This window comes from Zootoca vivipara, chromosome 6 (genome assembly GCF_965207765.1).
Source record: "Zootoca vivipara chromosome 6, rZooViv2.hap1.1, whole genome shotgun sequence".
NCBI classification, from domain to species: domain Eukaryota; kingdom Metazoa; phylum Chordata; class Lepidosauria; order Squamata; family Lacertidae; genus Zootoca; species Zootoca vivipara.
Window position 1 is genome coordinate 23,487,418 of NC_142589.1, and position 18,137 is coordinate 23,505,554.

At 46.4% G+C, this 18,137-nt stretch overlaps 1 protein-coding gene across 2 annotated transcripts in view; it reads left to right on the forward strand.

Annotated features, from left to right (window-relative positions):
- The first annotated feature begins 2,962 nt into the window (after window positions 1-2,962).
- Window positions 2,963-18,137, forward strand: part of NPHP4 (nephrocystin 4) — a 100,661-nt gene continuing 85,486 nt past the window's right edge. For both annotated transcript variants that reach the window (XM_088671789.1, XM_035119028.3), the window contains exons 1-3: window positions 2,963-3,099; window positions 9,656-9,846; window positions 16,655-16,807. In XM_088671789.1, the coding sequence (XP_088527915.1) occupies window positions 9,709-9,846; window positions 16,655-16,807 (291 nt within the window). In that variant the 5' untranslated portion in view covers window positions 2,963-3,099; window positions 9,656-9,708. The remainder of the gene's footprint in view (window positions 3,100-9,655; window positions 9,847-16,654; window positions 16,808-18,137) is intronic.

The window sequence follows — 18,137 nt, forward strand, 5'->3', positions numbered from 1 at the left end:
TTGGCCCCCGGGCGACGTCAATCGGTCGCATGCAAATCACCGGGGCCCCGCGCGGCGGCGATTGGCTGGCTGGGAAGCGCCTCCTGGTAACCGGCAGGCTGCGCAACCAAAGCCAGGCGCCTCGCCTGCATCCCCTCCGCATCAGCATCTTTCCCCAGGCTGGGTACCCATTTGGTACCCAGGTGGTGCCTTGGCCTGCAGCATCCCTCCTCTGCCTGGAGCTGCGTTTAGCCCCTGCTGTGGTCCTGTGCACGTTTATGGGGGGGGGGTTAAGCCCCCACGTCTCTAAGTGGGACTTTGAGAATAGTAGAATCAGAAGAGCAGAGTTGGAAGAGACCCAAGGGGCATCTAGTCCAACCCCCTGTAATGCAAGAATTTCAATGCAAGGCTTTCAAGTAAACATACAGTGGGTCGAACACACTGCACAGGTTAACCTGTGGTATTCAGCACCATGAGATGTGGCATAGGATCGGTGGACCTCCATACCTTACCCTTTCATCATCACTGACTATTCACCATGCTGGCTGGGGTTAATGGGAGTTGGGGCCCAATGACATCTGGAGCACCATGCTGCCCCTGCATTACACAAAGTTACAGACAGAGTTCTGTCTATGATACCTGCAGTCCATGGAACCTGCAGTCCAGAGGCACTATAGGTGCCAACTCTCTGAGGTCCTGGGTGCCCGAGGAAGAACAAAATTCTCCATGAAGAATTGTGGGCAACCACAAATTTTGGTGCCAGTGTTATGCACGCTGCATGGCACCCTTGGCCCTGGGCACCCATGGTCATGGGGCCACGTTGGCACTTCTGAACCATGCTGCTCAGTTGCGTTTACTCCTAGGTAAGTGTACACAGGATTGCAGAGGAAGAAATCTGCTGGATCAGCCCAAATGCCTGTCTAGTCTTCCATCTGTTCCCTTGCAGTGGCCAACCAGATGCCCCCGAGGTGTCTGTACACATTCCCATTTTCATCTCTCTAAGATTTGTTATTCAGTGTAATGATAAAGCAATTAACTTGTGTGTGCTTTTAATTACTGTAACATAGCTAGAGTGAAAGGAAGCCATTGTCTCTATTCAGGCAAAATGAAGAGAGTTAAAGCTTCTTGATGAATTCTAATTGCTACCTGGGAGTAAGCTCCCCTGAACACAGTGGGACTTCCTATCTACACTTACCAGAAGGACTGGGCTGCAATTCTATAATCTTTCCTGGAAATGAGACTCACTGAGCACTACATAATAAATAATTATACATGCATAGGGTCATCTGCAGTTTTATTGCCCAGTTTCTGAGAGCAAACCCCACTGAGCACATTGGGAGTTATTTCTGCATACTGTACTGGATTGTCTTTTTCACATATCTTCCTTTAACTGATATGGAAACCTGAGTTCACCATAAGGTAAGTATTTCAGTGCAGGGGGCCCAGTCATCCGGTATCCTGTTATCTGGGAAGCTCATGAAGAGTGGTGTCATTGTATTTAATTTGCACTTAACCTCTGCATCTGTAACAACAGCCAAGCACACAGAAAACTAGTAACTGAAGCTTTTCTATCTTATTTTCTCAGTTTCAAGGAGTTAAAAAAAGCTTCACCACAATGCTGGACTATTTCCATCAGCATGGGCAATGGTCAGATAAGAAAGGAGTGGTGGACCAGCAACATTTAATGGGCTCCAGGTTACCCGCCTCTGCCCTAGAGTTTGTTGCTGAGCAAATGTTTGGATTATGAAGTGTGGAAAAAGGAGATTTTCTTACCCACATTCCCATAATCAGGACTCACCCTACATTTGTAAACTGCTTTGAAGTTTGTTTTTGCCAATACAGTAGGTGTATAAATTGTAAGGAAATAAACAAACTGGAAGAGTGTTCAGGAACAGAAATAAATATTGATTCACAGAGCATCACCTAAGAAACATTAGGGATTCACTTCTACAAGATGTGGTGATGATTGTTGCATGTCTGCACACTCCAGTCAACACGCACAACACTTTACAAAGAGGGCAATCCCAGCCCCAGGAGGTTGCAGTATGAAATGCATGGTGATGAATGCTGGTGATGTTGTGCTTTAAAATGATTTGTTATATATTAATGGAAGATAACAATGTTGAGCTATGACAGCTAAACAGACCCTCCAATAAAGGCCACAACTGAATAGTACTGGTGTAGCATGTGGGTGAAGAGACTTAGCCCCCAATTTGAATCTTGCCTCTCCCAGGTAGAAGACACTTACCTACAGTAGTTTGCAACTCTGGACAATACCGAGCGTGGACAATACTGAGCTAGACAAACCATTGGTATGACTTGGTATAAGACAGCTTCCTATTTCCTGTCTTAGGCTCAAAGCTCAGTGGGCAAAGATAGGCCTCACAACCTCTCAGCCTTCCCTACCTCACAGGGTTGTTGTGAGGGCAAAAGTATAGTGGCACAGGTTAACTTTGCACGCCTCCTTTAGCTTCTTTGCGAAAAGTCTGAGGTACATGTATAAATGGGAAAAATACATAATATTGGAATTAAGGGAAATTGCACCAGTTTTTAAAATAGCTGCGAGGGAGGTGGGGAAAGGAATAAAGCTTCCCATTGTAAAATTGTCTGCTTCTCGGGCTGTTTAATTATATCAAAGTAATTGTTGCTAAATTGCACAGGAGCATGGACAGGATAAGAATAATTTGTGCTTCCATTCTCTTAAGCTACCGGTATAATAGTGCAGCTAAAATTTGAATTTTATTTTTTCCCCGCGCGCGCGGCTTTCTGCCCGCCCGAGGCCGCGCCCCTTTTCTCCGTTGCCGCGGCAACGCCTATGCTACTACAACGGCCGCCACGCCGGCTTGGGCCGTACCATTTAGCAAAGTTCGGTGGGGAGGGTAGGTGGCAGAAGAGGAACGCAAGGAGACAAAGAGAGGGAGGGCGGGACGACAGGCAGAGGAGAATAAACCCTATAAGGAGATAGAACGATACTGGGCGAAGAGCAGTGGCGAAAGGCAGCGTTTGGCCCCTGGTGACGAATGGTTGCTCTGTTCCCCCTCCAACCAATAGGCGAGTGTTTCGGCCCGGACAACATGGCGGCGGCTGTGCGCCCAAAGAAGGAGAGCATGAAAGCGGCAGGTAACGGGAGGTGGGAGAAAGTGGGGCGAGCACCCCGTCCCATTGAGAGAGGCGATGAAAAGCAGCACGCTGATTGGCTGTCCGGCTTCCCCTTCCTCGTATAGCTTTAGGGGTGCATTTTGCTTTGCCCTTTTCCCATTGGGGAAAAATAGAGGAGCCCGCTGATTGGCTAGCAGATTCCCTTCACATACACTCCACCTCGCGAAAGGGGGCGCCAACTGCCTCGGCCCCTTCCTTGTTGTTCCGCTAGGTTCTAGAAGGTTCCATTGGCTCTTCTCCCTGCAACTTGGCCTCTCTTGACATTTTGTATACAGTACTGTAAATATATAAGGTGGTTTGTTTGTTTTTAATCACACACCAGTGCCCCCAAGAAGCTTCACAGACAAACTGCTGAAATAATTTGATAATTTCCATGGAACACCCCGCAGATGATGATGATGATGATGATTATTATTATTAAATTATCACAATGTACTATAACAGAGGTTTCCAACCTTATATTTTGAGTCCATGCCATAGCTGTCAACTTTCGGATTTGAAAATAAGGGATCAGCAGCCTCACCTGTCCACGGTATATCTAACAATCCAGGATAGCAGTGGGAAATGGCGCTGGATTAAGGGAAATTCCAGCAAAAAAAGGGAAGGTTGACACCTGTCCTGTGGCTTGGAATAAGGGAGTTTCCCGCAAAAAAGGGAGGGTTGACAGCTATGGTCCATGCCTCCCCTCTGAGCCTCAGTGACCTGCAGAGCCTGCAACCCCTCACCCCTTTTTTTGAACACCTTCCCTTGTGGATGGAGGTCTCCCTCAGCCTCCTCTCCTCTCCTTGGGAGTCCTCTGGGCAGCCGCCTCCACTGCTCCAAAGAGAGGTGCCTCCTTGTGCCACCCCACAAAGGGCTGGGAAAAAGATGTCCCCAGCCTCAAGCAGAAATACAGTGGTACCTCTGGATACGAACGGGATCCGTTCTGGAGCCCCGTACGCATCCAGAGCAGTACTTACCCTGAAGCGCTGAATCTGCGCATGCTCCCCGCATGATTTGACGCTTCTGCGCACGGCATGATGTCATTCGGCGCGTCTGCGCATGCGCAAATCACCAAACCCGGAAGTAACCTGTTCCGTTACTTCTGGGTTCGGCACATACGTATTCCGTGTCGTACACAACCTGAAGCATATGTAACTAGAGGTATGACTGTACGTACAGTAGTAGAAAGGCAAGAACTCAGGCCACCATAGTAATGTATCCCTGATAGTAGTTCAAATGATACAATAGTTTCAAATAGTTGGATTTATTTTAGAAGTTTATACAGTACGTCAGATGAAGTGTATATACAGTGGTACCTCGGTTTATGAACACAATTGGTTCCGGAAGTCTGTTCATAAACTGAAGCGTTCATAAACTGAAGCGAACTTTCCCATTGAAAGTAATGGAAAGTGGATTAATCCGTTCCAGACGGTCCGCGGAGTAACCGTTCATAAACTGAAGCGAACTTTTCCATTGAAAGTAATGGAAAGTGGATTAATCCGTTCCAGACGGGTCCGCGAAGTACTTAAACCGAAGCGTTCATAAACTGAAACATGGGTGTAATTGGTTCCGGAAGTCTGTTCATAAACTGAAGCGTTCATAAACTGAAGCGAACTTTCCCATTGAAAGTAATGGAAAGTGAATTAATCCGTTCCAGATGGGTCCACGGCGTTCATAAACCGAAAATTCATAAACCGAGGTGTTCATAAACCGAGGTTCCACTGTACCAGGACAATAATTTTCGAAACAGGGCCCTGTCCTGGTATATATACACTTCATCTGACGTATAAACTTCTATAAATAAATCCAACTACATAAGAGACTATTTGAAACTATTGTATCATTTGAACTACTATCGGATACATTACTATGGTGGCCTGAGTTCTTACCTTTCTACTATTTCTGTGGGATCTTCAGTCAAGAACTCCAACTTCCTTACTTACCCAGCCTTAAGCAGCCTGACAGATATTGACCAAAGATGAACTCGAAGCCAGTACCTTACTCACCTTGGGAGGCAGCAGCGGGCACTGCTCAGCCTGCCATGGCGGAAAGGCTCCCCTTCGGCGCCGGGCACTCACCTTCTAGATAGGCGTTGCACTCAGCATGCACAAGAAAGGCCAACGTGCTGCCTGGCTGCCCGGTCTCCCACTTGCCTGCCCGTTCCCTACAGCAAGGGCTGGCGGGGTGGCCGCCTGGGCTCCCTCAGTCACCCACTTGCTTGCATACTCCGAGGCAGCCTCAGTTCCTGGCAACCGGCACCCCCTGGCAAGCCTGAGAGGCACCATTGGCCCGGGGAACTTGTAGCCAAGGCTTCTGCAACAAACAACTGTGCAAGCCTTTGAGAGGCAGAGATGCGAAAGGGCATCCAAGGAGGGAGGAAAGAGGGATGGAGGCCCGTGTTGCCCACGGCACCCTTGCTCATCCTTCAAGGCACCCTGGTGTGCCACGGCACACTGGTTGAAAACCCCTGTCCTATACCATCATACAAACTTAAAATAAAATATCCCACCCTGGCCAGGAAGATGAAGTTAAGGCAGTACATCAAAATAAGACAAGTTCCTAATCTAGGTAACCATTTATAGAGAAGGCAATATACATATAGTTTATGCTAACCAAAAAGTTTCATAATGTGAAGGGAATGCTCTGTTTTTCATTTTTGGCCCTTTATAAATGCAATAAAGCTGTACCGATTAGTTGTGGAGGAGTCTTTATGTGCCAAACCTCGTGCCAGTTTTATTATACTATTTCCTACAAGTGCTGTTTGCCATGAGAGCACAAACAGGAAAGTTTTTTTAAAAAATTAATATTAGTGTTCCGAAAACTTGGTTTTACTGATTTGTGAATGGTACCTCTTCTTCAGTTCAGATCTGTTGAACATAATAATAATAAGGATGTGTGGAGAAAATGGGAGCTTGGCTAGGTTACTACTTAACTTTTAAAGGTAATATTTGCACACTGATCACACTGATTGGTACAGTGAAGATATACCACCTAATTTTATATATAACCACAGTGACTGCTTGATACTTTGTATGTTCCACTTCCCTCCCTCACTTCCTGGTTAAGTCAAACCATAGTTTACTGTTATGTTCAGACTGGCATACATTAAGGATGTGGAACTCAATACCCTTCAGATGCTGATAAGACTACAGCAGTCTTATTATTATTATTATTATTATTATTATTATTATTATTATTAGTTCCTGCTTTTTTCTCAGCCAGTAAAGAGCAAGAGTGGGATTCCCTTCAGCTAGTGCATTTTTCCCCTATGTGATGACTTGCCCATAGTGTCATGATGATTTGCAGTTCTGTTAGAACTCAAAAAGCTTGCTTGCCATTTAATTTATTGCACAGCTTCCTCCAAGCCTTCCTCCAAGCACAGGATGGCTGACAGCACAGAATATACAATATAATATAAAAAATATACAAGAAAAGCAGCCTAAAATGAAAAACACAAATCAACAACACTAAGGGCCCCTCCAGATTTTCTTTTTTACTGGACATTCATTATGATTTATGTTCATGATGCTATTTGGGCAGTGATACACATTCCTGCTTTCAGTTCTGTTTGTCCCTCCAAATGTTTTGGGGCAGTCACACTGCTTCATTTTCAATCTGTGCATGTCCAATACCACAAAAGCTCTGGTTTCTTTTTGTCCCGCTTTTGGTTTGCTGTAGTCTCTCTGGATAGCTATAATGTTGTGGCATTGGGGAATCATCGCAGAACAAACCAAAGTAGATTAAATCCACCCCTAATTCTTTATTGTTGGGTCGAGAATATGTTGTAGAATACACCTGTAATAAAATAGCAGTCTGGAGAGCCCCTAAATAGTCTGCTCCATCAACTTCAGAAGGAACATTGCCTTAAAAACCTAGACGAACAGAAAATTGATTTGCTCTTGAAGAAAGCTAATAGAGAGGACAATCTCGGGAGGGAGCTGTAAATTGGGTGCCACCACCAAAAATGCCTTGTCTCACATTGCTGTCTTGTCCATGGTGCTGGTCATAAGTATGTATTATAGCCAGGGGGCTCCAGTTGACTGTAGGGCTTAAGGGTGCTCCTTCATGTATTAAGGTTCCAAGAGGGAGATTGCTCTTGTGCTTGGATCTTGCTTGCTGGTTTCCCTTTGGGACATTTGGTCAGCCGCTATGAGAACAGGATGCTGGGAGGCCTTGTTCTTGACATTCCCTGTACTGTAGTGGGTCTTAATCTCACATTTATCGGTCCTGTTTCTTCACTGATTCCCCTGCCTGTCAAAAATTGGTAGGACTTCAACCTTGATCCGAGGCAGACCTGCACTGCCCACCCACTTCCAGTCCCAAGGAAGTTATTTAGGTACAGATGGTTCCTGTCCTCACCGAAGGGATGGGGCCTAGGCCTGCATTGCATACATACAGCCTGGCTTTGTCTTACAATGCCTGCATACATAAGACTCATGTTGATTTTATCTATGCAGTCAGGAGACTGACCCCACATCTTGGAACTTTGGCAAGGTGTGTGTGTGTGTTTGTGTGCCTCCCTATTCCCAAACTAGGGCAGGAGGGGTGGTTGGAAGAGGGAAATCTCCGACAATGAGGAAGGCAGAGGAGGGAAAAGAAAACTATAGAAAGGCCAGCAAGAAGAGGATGTGAAGGTGGCCCCTTCCACCTGAGCTGGAGCTGCAGGCATATTTCATCTGTACAGATGAGCTCTAGAAACCCCAGCATGTCATCTATGAATGTACACAGTGCTGGTTTCCCCCGTGGCAGGTCAGCTGCCTGCCCTTGAATGACTTATCTGGTTTCGTCTCCAGGCAGGGCTAATTTGGCAGTGAGTCATCTTTAGACTCCTCAGCTGGAAAGCGAGAGGATTTCTGGATGCCCAAGCCCTGCATTTGCCCAGCAAGCCTGTGTTTTTCACTGATATTGCTCTGTTTCCACACGCACCCACCTCCTTCCTGGTAAAATCCCCCTATATTGTACATTGTGTGAAATCAGGTGGCAATATTTCTTTTAGATTATCCCCTTCCCCCTCCTTTTTTTTACTGCCCTTTACAATACAGAATTCCCAGGGTTGTCAATGTAAAATATATATATGCACAAACAGTTAAGATACATATAGAATTCTGTTTACAAATGACAGTGATGGAGTTGGAAATCACGTTCCTGGATGCTTCTGCACGTTTGTTTGTCATATATTTCTTAACAAGTTTTAATAGCAACAGACATGCTTCAGGAAAAAACAAACAAACAGAAGAAGTAGTAATGGTTGTCACAACTGCTAATAAAAAAGAATAGGATTCAGCTCTGCGATTTACCTAGTCGGTAATAATACATACCGAGAGGAAAAGAATGCATGGTCTGCAATAAGAAAGTGTTCCATGGTCTAAAGCAGGCAGGTCCAACAGGCAGATCGTGATCTACCAGTAGCTCACTGGACGTCTGTGGTAGATCACCGGTAGATCAGTGGGCTCCCCCCCAAACAAGCTAAAAAACTCTGGCTTCCCTAAAAAAAGTTCAGCATCTTTGCCCTGCACCCCTAAAATGACCTGAACCACCCAAAACAGGGTTTCCTTCCTAAAAAACAAAAGGCTCAATTCTGCTTTCCTCTTCCCTAAAAAATGCTCAACAACTTTTACGTGAACCCCCCAAAACAGGGCTTTCCTTCCTAAAAATGCTCAACAACTTTGACCTGAACCCCCCAAAAGGGGGTAGATCACTGCCAGTTTTCAACTCTGTGAGTAGATCGCAGTCTCTTGGAAGTTGGCCACCCCTGGTCTAAAGGAAAACACCCCCCCTCACCAAAAAAACAAAACAAAAAAAACCACAGACCCAAAGGTTAAAAAATAAGCTTTGGCTGTTCAAAATCTAGACACTTGCATAGATTTGTGGAACCTAATGCTTCTGAGCCACTTTATTTGTATGTAAAATAGAATTAGACATTTGTTTTAGATAAGGGGGGGGTTAACCCCAACCCCTTTACATTTAATAAACTGCTACAGTAGGAAGAAAGATTTGGCCTATATTCCTGAAGTGCTAGGGGAGCACAATTCCCTACTCCACACGCCCCTGTAGTGATGGAGCAGCCTTTGCCAACCTGGTACTGTCCAGATATTTTGGACTACAGCTGTCACCAACCCCAGCCAACATGTGAGAAACAGGATCCTGGAGTAGATGGACCATTGGCATGATCCGACAGGCTCTTCTTATGTTCTGCCATGTTGGAATTACTCCTTCTGGAAACTGGAAGAAAATGCATAGGCAGGAATTGTGGAGCATGGGCTCCTATGCGCACAGCCATCTCTGTCAACAGGTAAGCGAGGCAGCTGCTTCAAGCGGCAAATGTCAAGAGGCAGGGGACAGTGGTGAGGTAAGTATTGCCTTCAGGCAAGGGTTTGTTGCTGTGGACTAGCAAAAGCTTTGAAGGGGCTAGTTACTTATGTGGACCTTGCCAAATGCACCTTCATAGCACTGGAAGACACACATGTAATGTGAGGGTGGGCCAAAACCTTTCTCAAGTCAGATTCCCTTTTTGTTTTTTGTTTCCCTTTGAAAGGCAGAAGTCTCTGTGGCTGAAGTGAAAACAGTGCCAGCATTTCAGGCAGCAGGATGGGGGAGTGGCAAAGGATCTTTGTACAAAACTTGACGGTTCCTCCACACAACCAGAGGAGACGGCACTCCCCACCCAGGGAATCAACGGCGTTTCAGTTCATCCTGAAGTCTGTGGAGGGAGATGCATTGAAGCTGGTAAGATATGCCTCCCTTGAAGACCAGGGTTGTTGTTTTTTTAAAAAAAGAAAAAGTCTCTCTGTGCAGGGACATTTTGGGCATCGCCTCACAGCTGAGATTATTATTAGTATTAAAATTATTATTTATTAAATTGTAAACTGCCTGTCATCCGAAGATCCTAGGGTTGTTCACAACAGAAAAATACAATGTGAGAATACAAAATACATAATAAACCAAAAACAAACCCATAACCCCAGGGCTTTGTTAGGCATGCCCGTCATAAGAGCCAGAAAATTATCCAGAGCTGTCTGGAAACCCATTGGATCCATCAGCCTTTGAGGGCAGACCATCCTAATAGATCTCCTACCTCTGCAGAGAGGAAGGTACTGAAAACCTAAATCTCAACAGGAAGTGATTTGACCACGACAAGAGACTGATACCAATACAATAACATTTAGATCAGGCATCCCCAAACTGCGGCCCTCCAGATGTTTTGGCCTACAACTCCCATGATCCCTAGCTAACAGGACCAGTAGTCAGGGATGATGGGAATTGTAGTCCAAAACATCTGGAGGGCCGAAGTTTGGGGGTGCCTGATTTAGATGAAATGCTCATGGAGGACACCTCCCCACCGAAGTGAATCTGTGATTCTTCCACTATCACAAAGATAATTCCCCATTAGCATCCGTGTCTATAAGTGGTAACCACCACCAACATCAAGTTATTGTTGGGGTAGGGGGGGGAGTCTTTTTTAAAAGGAGTTTGCAGTGTAGACAACGACATCAGGGACTTGAACTGAGAACCTTGGGGCCTGTGGGTGGGGTCTGGCATCAGAACTACCTCAAGCATGTGTTCTGGCCGAGAAAGAAATAGATGTGCTCAGGTAGCCAAACATCCTTCCGCTGCAGTTTATATTTTTAACTGGTGCTGCTGTTTGGTGTAATCATTTGTGTGCATGTGGGTGTATATATATGTGTGCACCAGTGGGGAGTTCTCTGCCCTTCCTGGGAATTTTTGGCAACAACAGCAACAAAAATGGATCTGTCTGTCTCAGGAGACAATGGAAGAGTGTGCCTTCAGGGGTAAAGTCAAACCGTTGGAGAGTTACAGTGCCTGCTGTGGCTGTGGAGACCAATACGGGAGGGACATGTTTTATTGTAGGTGGAGCAGATGAAGGCGTCTGGTATTTCTGCTGCAGGTGCAGTCTATATCTATCTATCTATCTATCTATCTATCTATCTATCTATCTATCTATCTATCTATCTATCTATCATCTATCATCTATCTATCTGGCATGGGGCATTCTCAAACCTTGCCAACAAAGGTCTGTGTAGTTAAAGCTATGGTTTTCCCAGTAGTGATGTATGGAAGTGAGAGTTGGACCATAAAGAAGGCTAATCGCCGAAGAATTGATGCTTTTGAATTATGGTGCTGGAGGAGACTCTTGAGAGTCCCATGGACTGCAAGAAGATCAAACCTATCCATTCTTAAGGAAATCAGCCCTGAGTGCTCCCTGGAAGGACAGAGGCTCCAATACTTTGGCCACCTCATGAGAAGACTCCCTGGAAAAGACCCTGATGTTGGGAAAGATGGAGGGCACAAGAAGAAGGGGACGACAGAGGATGAGATGGTTGGACAGTGTTCTCGAAGCCACCAACATGAGTCTGACCAAACTGCGGGAGGCAGTGGAAGACAGGAGCAGGGCTGTATTAAGCATATCTGGTGCCCTCCGGCATTCCCCTGCCCCGTTTCCCAGCGCTGCTGTCTGGCGGGTGCAGCGCGCAGCGCGGCTCCCCCCTGGCGGCCCGGTGCCCTGACAGAGGACGAGATGGTTGGGCAGTGTTCTCGAAGCCTGGCGTGCTCTGGTCCATGGGGTCACGAAGAATCAGACATGACTAAATGACTAAACAACAACAATTCTCAAACCTACCTACATTTTAAAACTACATACCATAGAACCTACTTCCCCACCCTGTCACCGATTTCTCATTACTGTATAATGGCAGAATGTGATCTGGCCAGCTTGCCCTGTCTTTCTCATTTCCCTTCGTTACCTTGTCTGTCTGTCTCCAGAGTATGTGATGCTGCTGGTGCATCTCACTTAAAATAAGTAGGATTCACCTGCTAAAGCAAGCCTCTTTCATGCAAACTCAGCCCCTTCTGTACCACCTTGTGAAAGGAGTATAAAGTGGTTGATTGAACTCCCATCTACCTTATCCAACCTGCAGGCACGGACCTGAGAAGATGAACCTGCCACTCTCTAGGCTGAAGTGTTCAGGGGTTTAAAGCCCTGTCCTGCTAAATAATGCACAGCGACTAAATCTTTAATAGCACACATGGTAAAGTCTCTCTGCTCTAATCCTGGCCTTGCTGATGGTATTGGAGACGAGGGGGCAGCTGGGAGTTAAAATACCTTAAAATACCTTCTTTTGGATCGGGGGGTCAACGCTGAATGTACGTGGGCTGACCCAGGCCCTAAAGGGAGTTGCTGTGTGCACACCCTCCTCTGCCATGGTCCTGTCCCTTTTAAATCAAGGTGGGATGGAAAATTGCTCACTGATTATTTTGTAAGATAAAGAAACAATAAGCAAAAGAGAATGCACATTTTATAGGGTTTCCGTCTCAAAACACTGCTGCTGGTCTTCCGATTGGAGTGGGTTGTTGGAAGTGCATGGCTTCAGGGCTCCAGTTTCTGCAATGGCTGCCTCTTGCCATCCCGGCTCATTTCACAGTGGTGGAGATCAGGGAATGACAAAATCTGTCAATTTTGGTTTCTGACAGTTTCTTGTTTTTCCAAACCTAAATTCAGGTCACCCACACTTGTGCATCACTTTGCTGTTTTTTAATAATAAAAAAAGTTGCCCCAAAAAACTTCCTGCTTCCCTGGCTGTCTGAGGGCTCTGCTTTTCCCAGGGCAGCATGTATTTGACTAAACAATCAACGGCAAATTTAATAGCACCTAAAAACCTGGCCAAGGTGAGTTGTTGTTCTTGTTATTATTATTTCTTATGTACCACCATTTCCCTGCTAAGTGCATGGGACAGACAGGAATAAAAACACAGCATTAAAAGCAGGAACAGAACCACAATGTAAATTACAAGGTACAGTAATAAAGAACATTATGTTATGCAAATGGTGGCACTTCTCTTATGCTCTAAAGCAGCGGTTCCCAACTTGTGGTCCATAGACCCCAGAGGATCCACGTAACCCACCTATGGGGGTCTGTGGCATCATTCACATAACAAAATACACCATAATGTTATTAAAATTTTCTAAAGTAGGGAGTCTGTGACTTAGCTTTTGAAAAACTGGGTGTCTGCTAATTGGGAACCTCTGCCCTCCTGGAAGAAATAGGTGACTTGCTGCACCTTCTCTTAACTGGGGGGGACTAGAAACATGATTTATATTTGCTCCAGCTTAATCAGATTTCTTCACCAATAGCACACGTCTTCTGCCATGGCCAACCTTGTAAATATTTAAGATGGATGGGGTGGCTAATCTTTTCTCCTCTTTTTTTGGCCTAAGGGCTATGGTCTGCTCCACAGCCCTCTGCCACCCCCCCCCCCAAGAAGCAGACTTTGAGCATGCATGAGGGTGCTTTAGAGAGGAGGGGAGGAAAGTGAAGCCCCATTGCACAAGTAGAAGCCCAGGCTTATGCACAGACTGCTTTGCGTATAACCCATTGACTGTAATGTTATTTTTTAAATGAAAAAAGGTGTATTATTAGATGCCCATTTAAATTTGTATGAGAAAAGCAATCCTTGAATAATTTAAGTGGCGCTGAGTGCCATGTTCACACAGAGAGCTGCTGTGTGGGCTCTTGACCTTACCATCACCCAAGAGCGCTGCCTTAACTATGCAAATCTGTGTGTCAAGTTTTCAGGACGTGCGCCTGCTTTAAGCAGCTGCTGTGTAATGTGCTGGTGGCTAAGACTTCCAGGGGCCAATTGCTTTATATTTGACAGAGAGTGAGAACATCGCCTTGTTTAAAAATCAGATGCAGTTAACTTTAATTACTTTCCCTCTGGTTCAGATACTGGCCAGCTGTTCCCTCTCTATCCTGCCCTCTCATATTACTGTAAGATATATATATTTTAAAATATATATTCAATCCTAACCTGGTTCCTAATCGACCACATTCATCTCCCCTCTTTGCATGTGACTTCCCACACCCATGGCTGTCTTCTGTGCTATCTCATACTATATGGAGCCCTGTGCCCCTTTGTAATTTATGTTCTTCTGTGCTTTGCTGGTTTTGCTATAAACTCTTAATTCCCCATGAGGATATTGCAAAGGTGGATTAGCATTTTTATATAAAACTTATACACCCAGTTCTCTTTAAAGTGGCTAAGTATAAACATACGTTAAGCTGCTATCCTGTATTTGTTTACCTATATTTGTTTACCTGGTCAGACCAGGATGGGGAAGAATTGTAGGGGTTACCTACTGACAACCATGGGGAGTGGCCCAGCAGGTTATGATAGGCAGAGTCTGGGCTGTGCGAGATGGAGGAACAACCCAGAGAGGAAACTACAGCTGAGGACTCGGACCCAGGGGAGGGTCCCAGAGGTGTGTCACCCCAGTGCTCCACCCGAACCCCTCCCATGTCACCTAGATGGTCTGTACCCAGGTGCTGGTTTTGACCTTTAAAGGCTTATGCGGCTTAGGACCCTCGTACCTATGGGACCGCCTCTCCCGGTATGCCCCACAGAGGACATTAAGTCCCACAAATAATAACATACTGGAGATCCCGAGTCACAAGGTGGTTAGACTGGCCTCGACCAGGACCAGGGCCTTTCAGTACTAGCCCCGACCTGATGGAATGCTCTCTCTCAGGAGACTATGGCCCAGCGGGAGTTGTCATCTTTCGTAGGGCCTGCAAGACAGAGCTGTTCCGCTTGGCCTTTGGACTGACTCAGTCTGACCCTGGTGTTACCCTCCCCTAAGGCTTTATCCTACAGATATTTAAATGAGGTTGCACTTGTAGATTCCTAATTTTAATATTGAATTTTAACATTGTATTTAATCTGCATGTTAATTGAATTGCTTCTTTTATGCTTGCTTTGATATTCTTGTTGTTAGCCGCCCTGAGCCCAGTCTTGACTGGGAAGGGCGGGGTATAAATAAAATTATTATTATTATTCTGTGCCAGCCTTTCCTTTGCCCCTTGCACTGCTGGAGCTTGCTCCTCGTCCAGCCTTTCAGGAGACACCCACCACCGGTCTGGTCCTGAGCCGGAGGTGACATCTCCTATGTTACATAGGTTGTGAAGAGTCCAGCACTGGCACAGACAGCTTAGGCTCAGCCCATCAGAAGGTGTCCCCATTTGCTTGCCCAGTCCAAAGAAATAACCTGCTTGCCACACTGAAGTGGTGCCTTCTACAGTCTTTATAACGGGACGTAAGGGGGCATGGCGTTTGTTGGATCAACGCTGTGCATAACACCTCTTGGGCCATTGATCCTTGCTTTGCTTATGTACCACACTGATCTGGCAGAAAATTTAACCTGAGATTGATTTCTTTATACAGCAGGAACCAGGACATTACCTTGGAGTAAAGGTAAAGGGACCCCTGACCATTAGGTCCAGTCGTGACCGACTCTGGGGTTGCGCGCTCATCTCGCATTATTGGCCGAGGGAGCCGGCATATAGCTTCCAGGTCATGTGGCCAGCATGACAAAGCCGCTTCTGGCAAACCAGAGCAGCACACGGAAACACCGTTTACCTTCCCGCTGTAGCGGTTCCTATTTATCTACTTGCATTTTGACGTGCTTTTGAACTGCTAGGTTGGCAGGAGCTGGGACCGAGCAATGGGAGCTCACCCCGTCACGGGGATTCGAACCACTGACCTTCTTATCAGCAAGCCCTAGGCTCAGTGGTTTAACCCACAGCGCCACCTGGGTCCTTGGAGTAAGTTCTACCAAATTCAGTTCATCCTACTCTTCTGAGTAGGCACATCTCATATACCAGTTAGTTTACGGCAGCCTTTTCTAGCCTGGAGCGCTCCAAATATTTTGGATCACAACTCCCATCCTCCCTGATCATTGACTGTAATAAACGGGGCTGGCGGGAGGACAGCAGGTTGGGGAAGAAGTAACTTTGCAGTGCTTCCCAAACTTGGGTCTCCAGCTGTTTCTGGACCACAATTCCCATCATCCCTGACCGCTAGTCGTGCTACCTAGGGATGACGGGAATTGTAGTCCAAAAACAGTTGGAGACCCAAGTTTGGGAAACCCTGAACTAGAGCAAGGAGATTTGTTAGAACAGGTGCAAATAGTTCCCTTTCTCCTTAGGACAGGCCCTCCTCCGTTCTGATGGACCGACCATGCTAATCAGCTCACTGCTACTGGCTTTGACAACTGTGTTCTACCTCCATGGTCAGAAGCAGCACTGTAAGAACAGGATGCATGGTTCAATGGGCCGTTGGCCTGATCCAGGAGACTCCTCATAAGTTTTTAACAGTTTGCTGCAAATTCCATTTGTAATCTGAGAACTTGTAGATGAACCCTGAATTCTGCATGTTGCTGGAAGGGCTACCTCCTCTGGACCCATGCCTTGAGAGAGGCAATGGAATTTCTTAGAGCTGCACTCTCCATCTTTAAGAATCCTTGTCAACTAGACCAAAAGCTTATCCAGCCCAGCTTCCTGTTTCCCTGGAAGCCACAGGAAAGGAGGGTGCTCTTGTGCTCGGGTCCTGCTTGCAGGCATTCCATAATTGGCATTTGGTTGGCCACAGTGATAACAGGGTATTGGTCTAAATGGGCCACTGGCCCGATCCATTTGGTTCTTCTTACATTCTCATGGTTTGCTTTGGTCTACCACTGGCAGAGAGCGTTGGATGAAATGTCGGACGTGGAATTCCAGCTGCGCCTTTCCTTCTTTGACGTCACCTACCACCATTTCTTTGGGAAGACCTGGAGGAGTGCCACGAAGCCCCTTAAAGCTGGGCTGGGACATCTCCCTGCAGCGGTCTTCCACGAGGTAAGGAAGAAATGCTCTGAGTGATGACTGAAATTGAGGTGTTGGTGGGGCACAGGGTTGGGAAGTTGAATTGGCCCAAATCCACAGGGTGGTTCAAAAGCCTGTAGGCGACTCATTATTTCTGTAGTGGGGTGAGGAGTTCATGCTTATACCATAATCGACGTGGTGCTAATTTTTAAGCGCCTCTGTTTTCCCTTAGACAGGATGGGTGGAAAGCTGGGATCAGGGAAGGCAGGGCAGGGAAATCGTACCTCCATTGTACTTTCTGACAAGGTAACAGGGCAGGGTTGAAGAGCTGAGAGTCCTGATAGCCTGGCGACGGCTCAGTAGTAGCTCACAGCTTTGCTCTTTCAAAAAAGGTGGCACGTCAGCCCCAAATATGGGTTCAGTCTGTTCGTATATGGGTCCTGCTGCTTTTATCCATGTGATGGCGGTTCCACTGCATGTACAGAGGTTCCTGTTGATGCGTCAGGGACCTGTGGAAGTTTAGATCGCCAACGTGCCCCAGGATTTCAGCAAGGACTGTGTTACAGGTTGCAAACAATACTCTGCCAGTATCAATTATTAATAATCATAATGAACTAGAAAGATAGGTACGTGTCTGGGACGCGGGGTTAGGAATGGGTCTCCCGCTGTAAACCATGCAGGCACCTGCCATTGCAAGATCTCCCCTTAACTGTAATTGTAATCTGGTGGGTGGTATTGATGTCGCAGTGGAAAAAAAGTTCTTCCCTTACACTTTTATTAATAGCTTAATAAACAGAATACATACCTATCGGCTTCTTGCTTTCCGAAACTGGGACCAGAGATTCTCTGCCCCCTTAGTCTCCTCCACCACCACGTTGGAATCGTATGACGTCGGGGCTGGAAAGATCCCAGCGCCAGGTTGCTTGAGGTGTTGAAAATTGTATGCTGGTCTCTTTTGTAACCTCTTGCAGTCATTTGGTACACTTTCTTCTCCTGAACTGCTCTGCCAGTGCATGTGTTGGAGGGATTATCGGAATGCTCAAATGGAGAGGAAGGCGAACCCCTTTCCCACTAGGGATTGCATAAGTGAATTCCCCCCACATCTACTGCTTTAGGAAGCTGCTAGTGTCTTGATGAAGGCCGCAGCCCCTACTCCAGTCCCCAGCCTCATCTCAGACCTAGTTGCATGCCCAGCAACCAGCTAACATGAAGGCAAGGGGGGATTCTTATCGGACCTGGAACCTGGGTGTTATCAGTGAATATAGGTAGAGGTCAGCAAAACATTGGCTGGCCTTGCTAGTCAAGCAGCAGTTTGCGGTTGCCAGGAACCTCACCCTGAAGTCAGCAGGAGGTCATGCGGAAT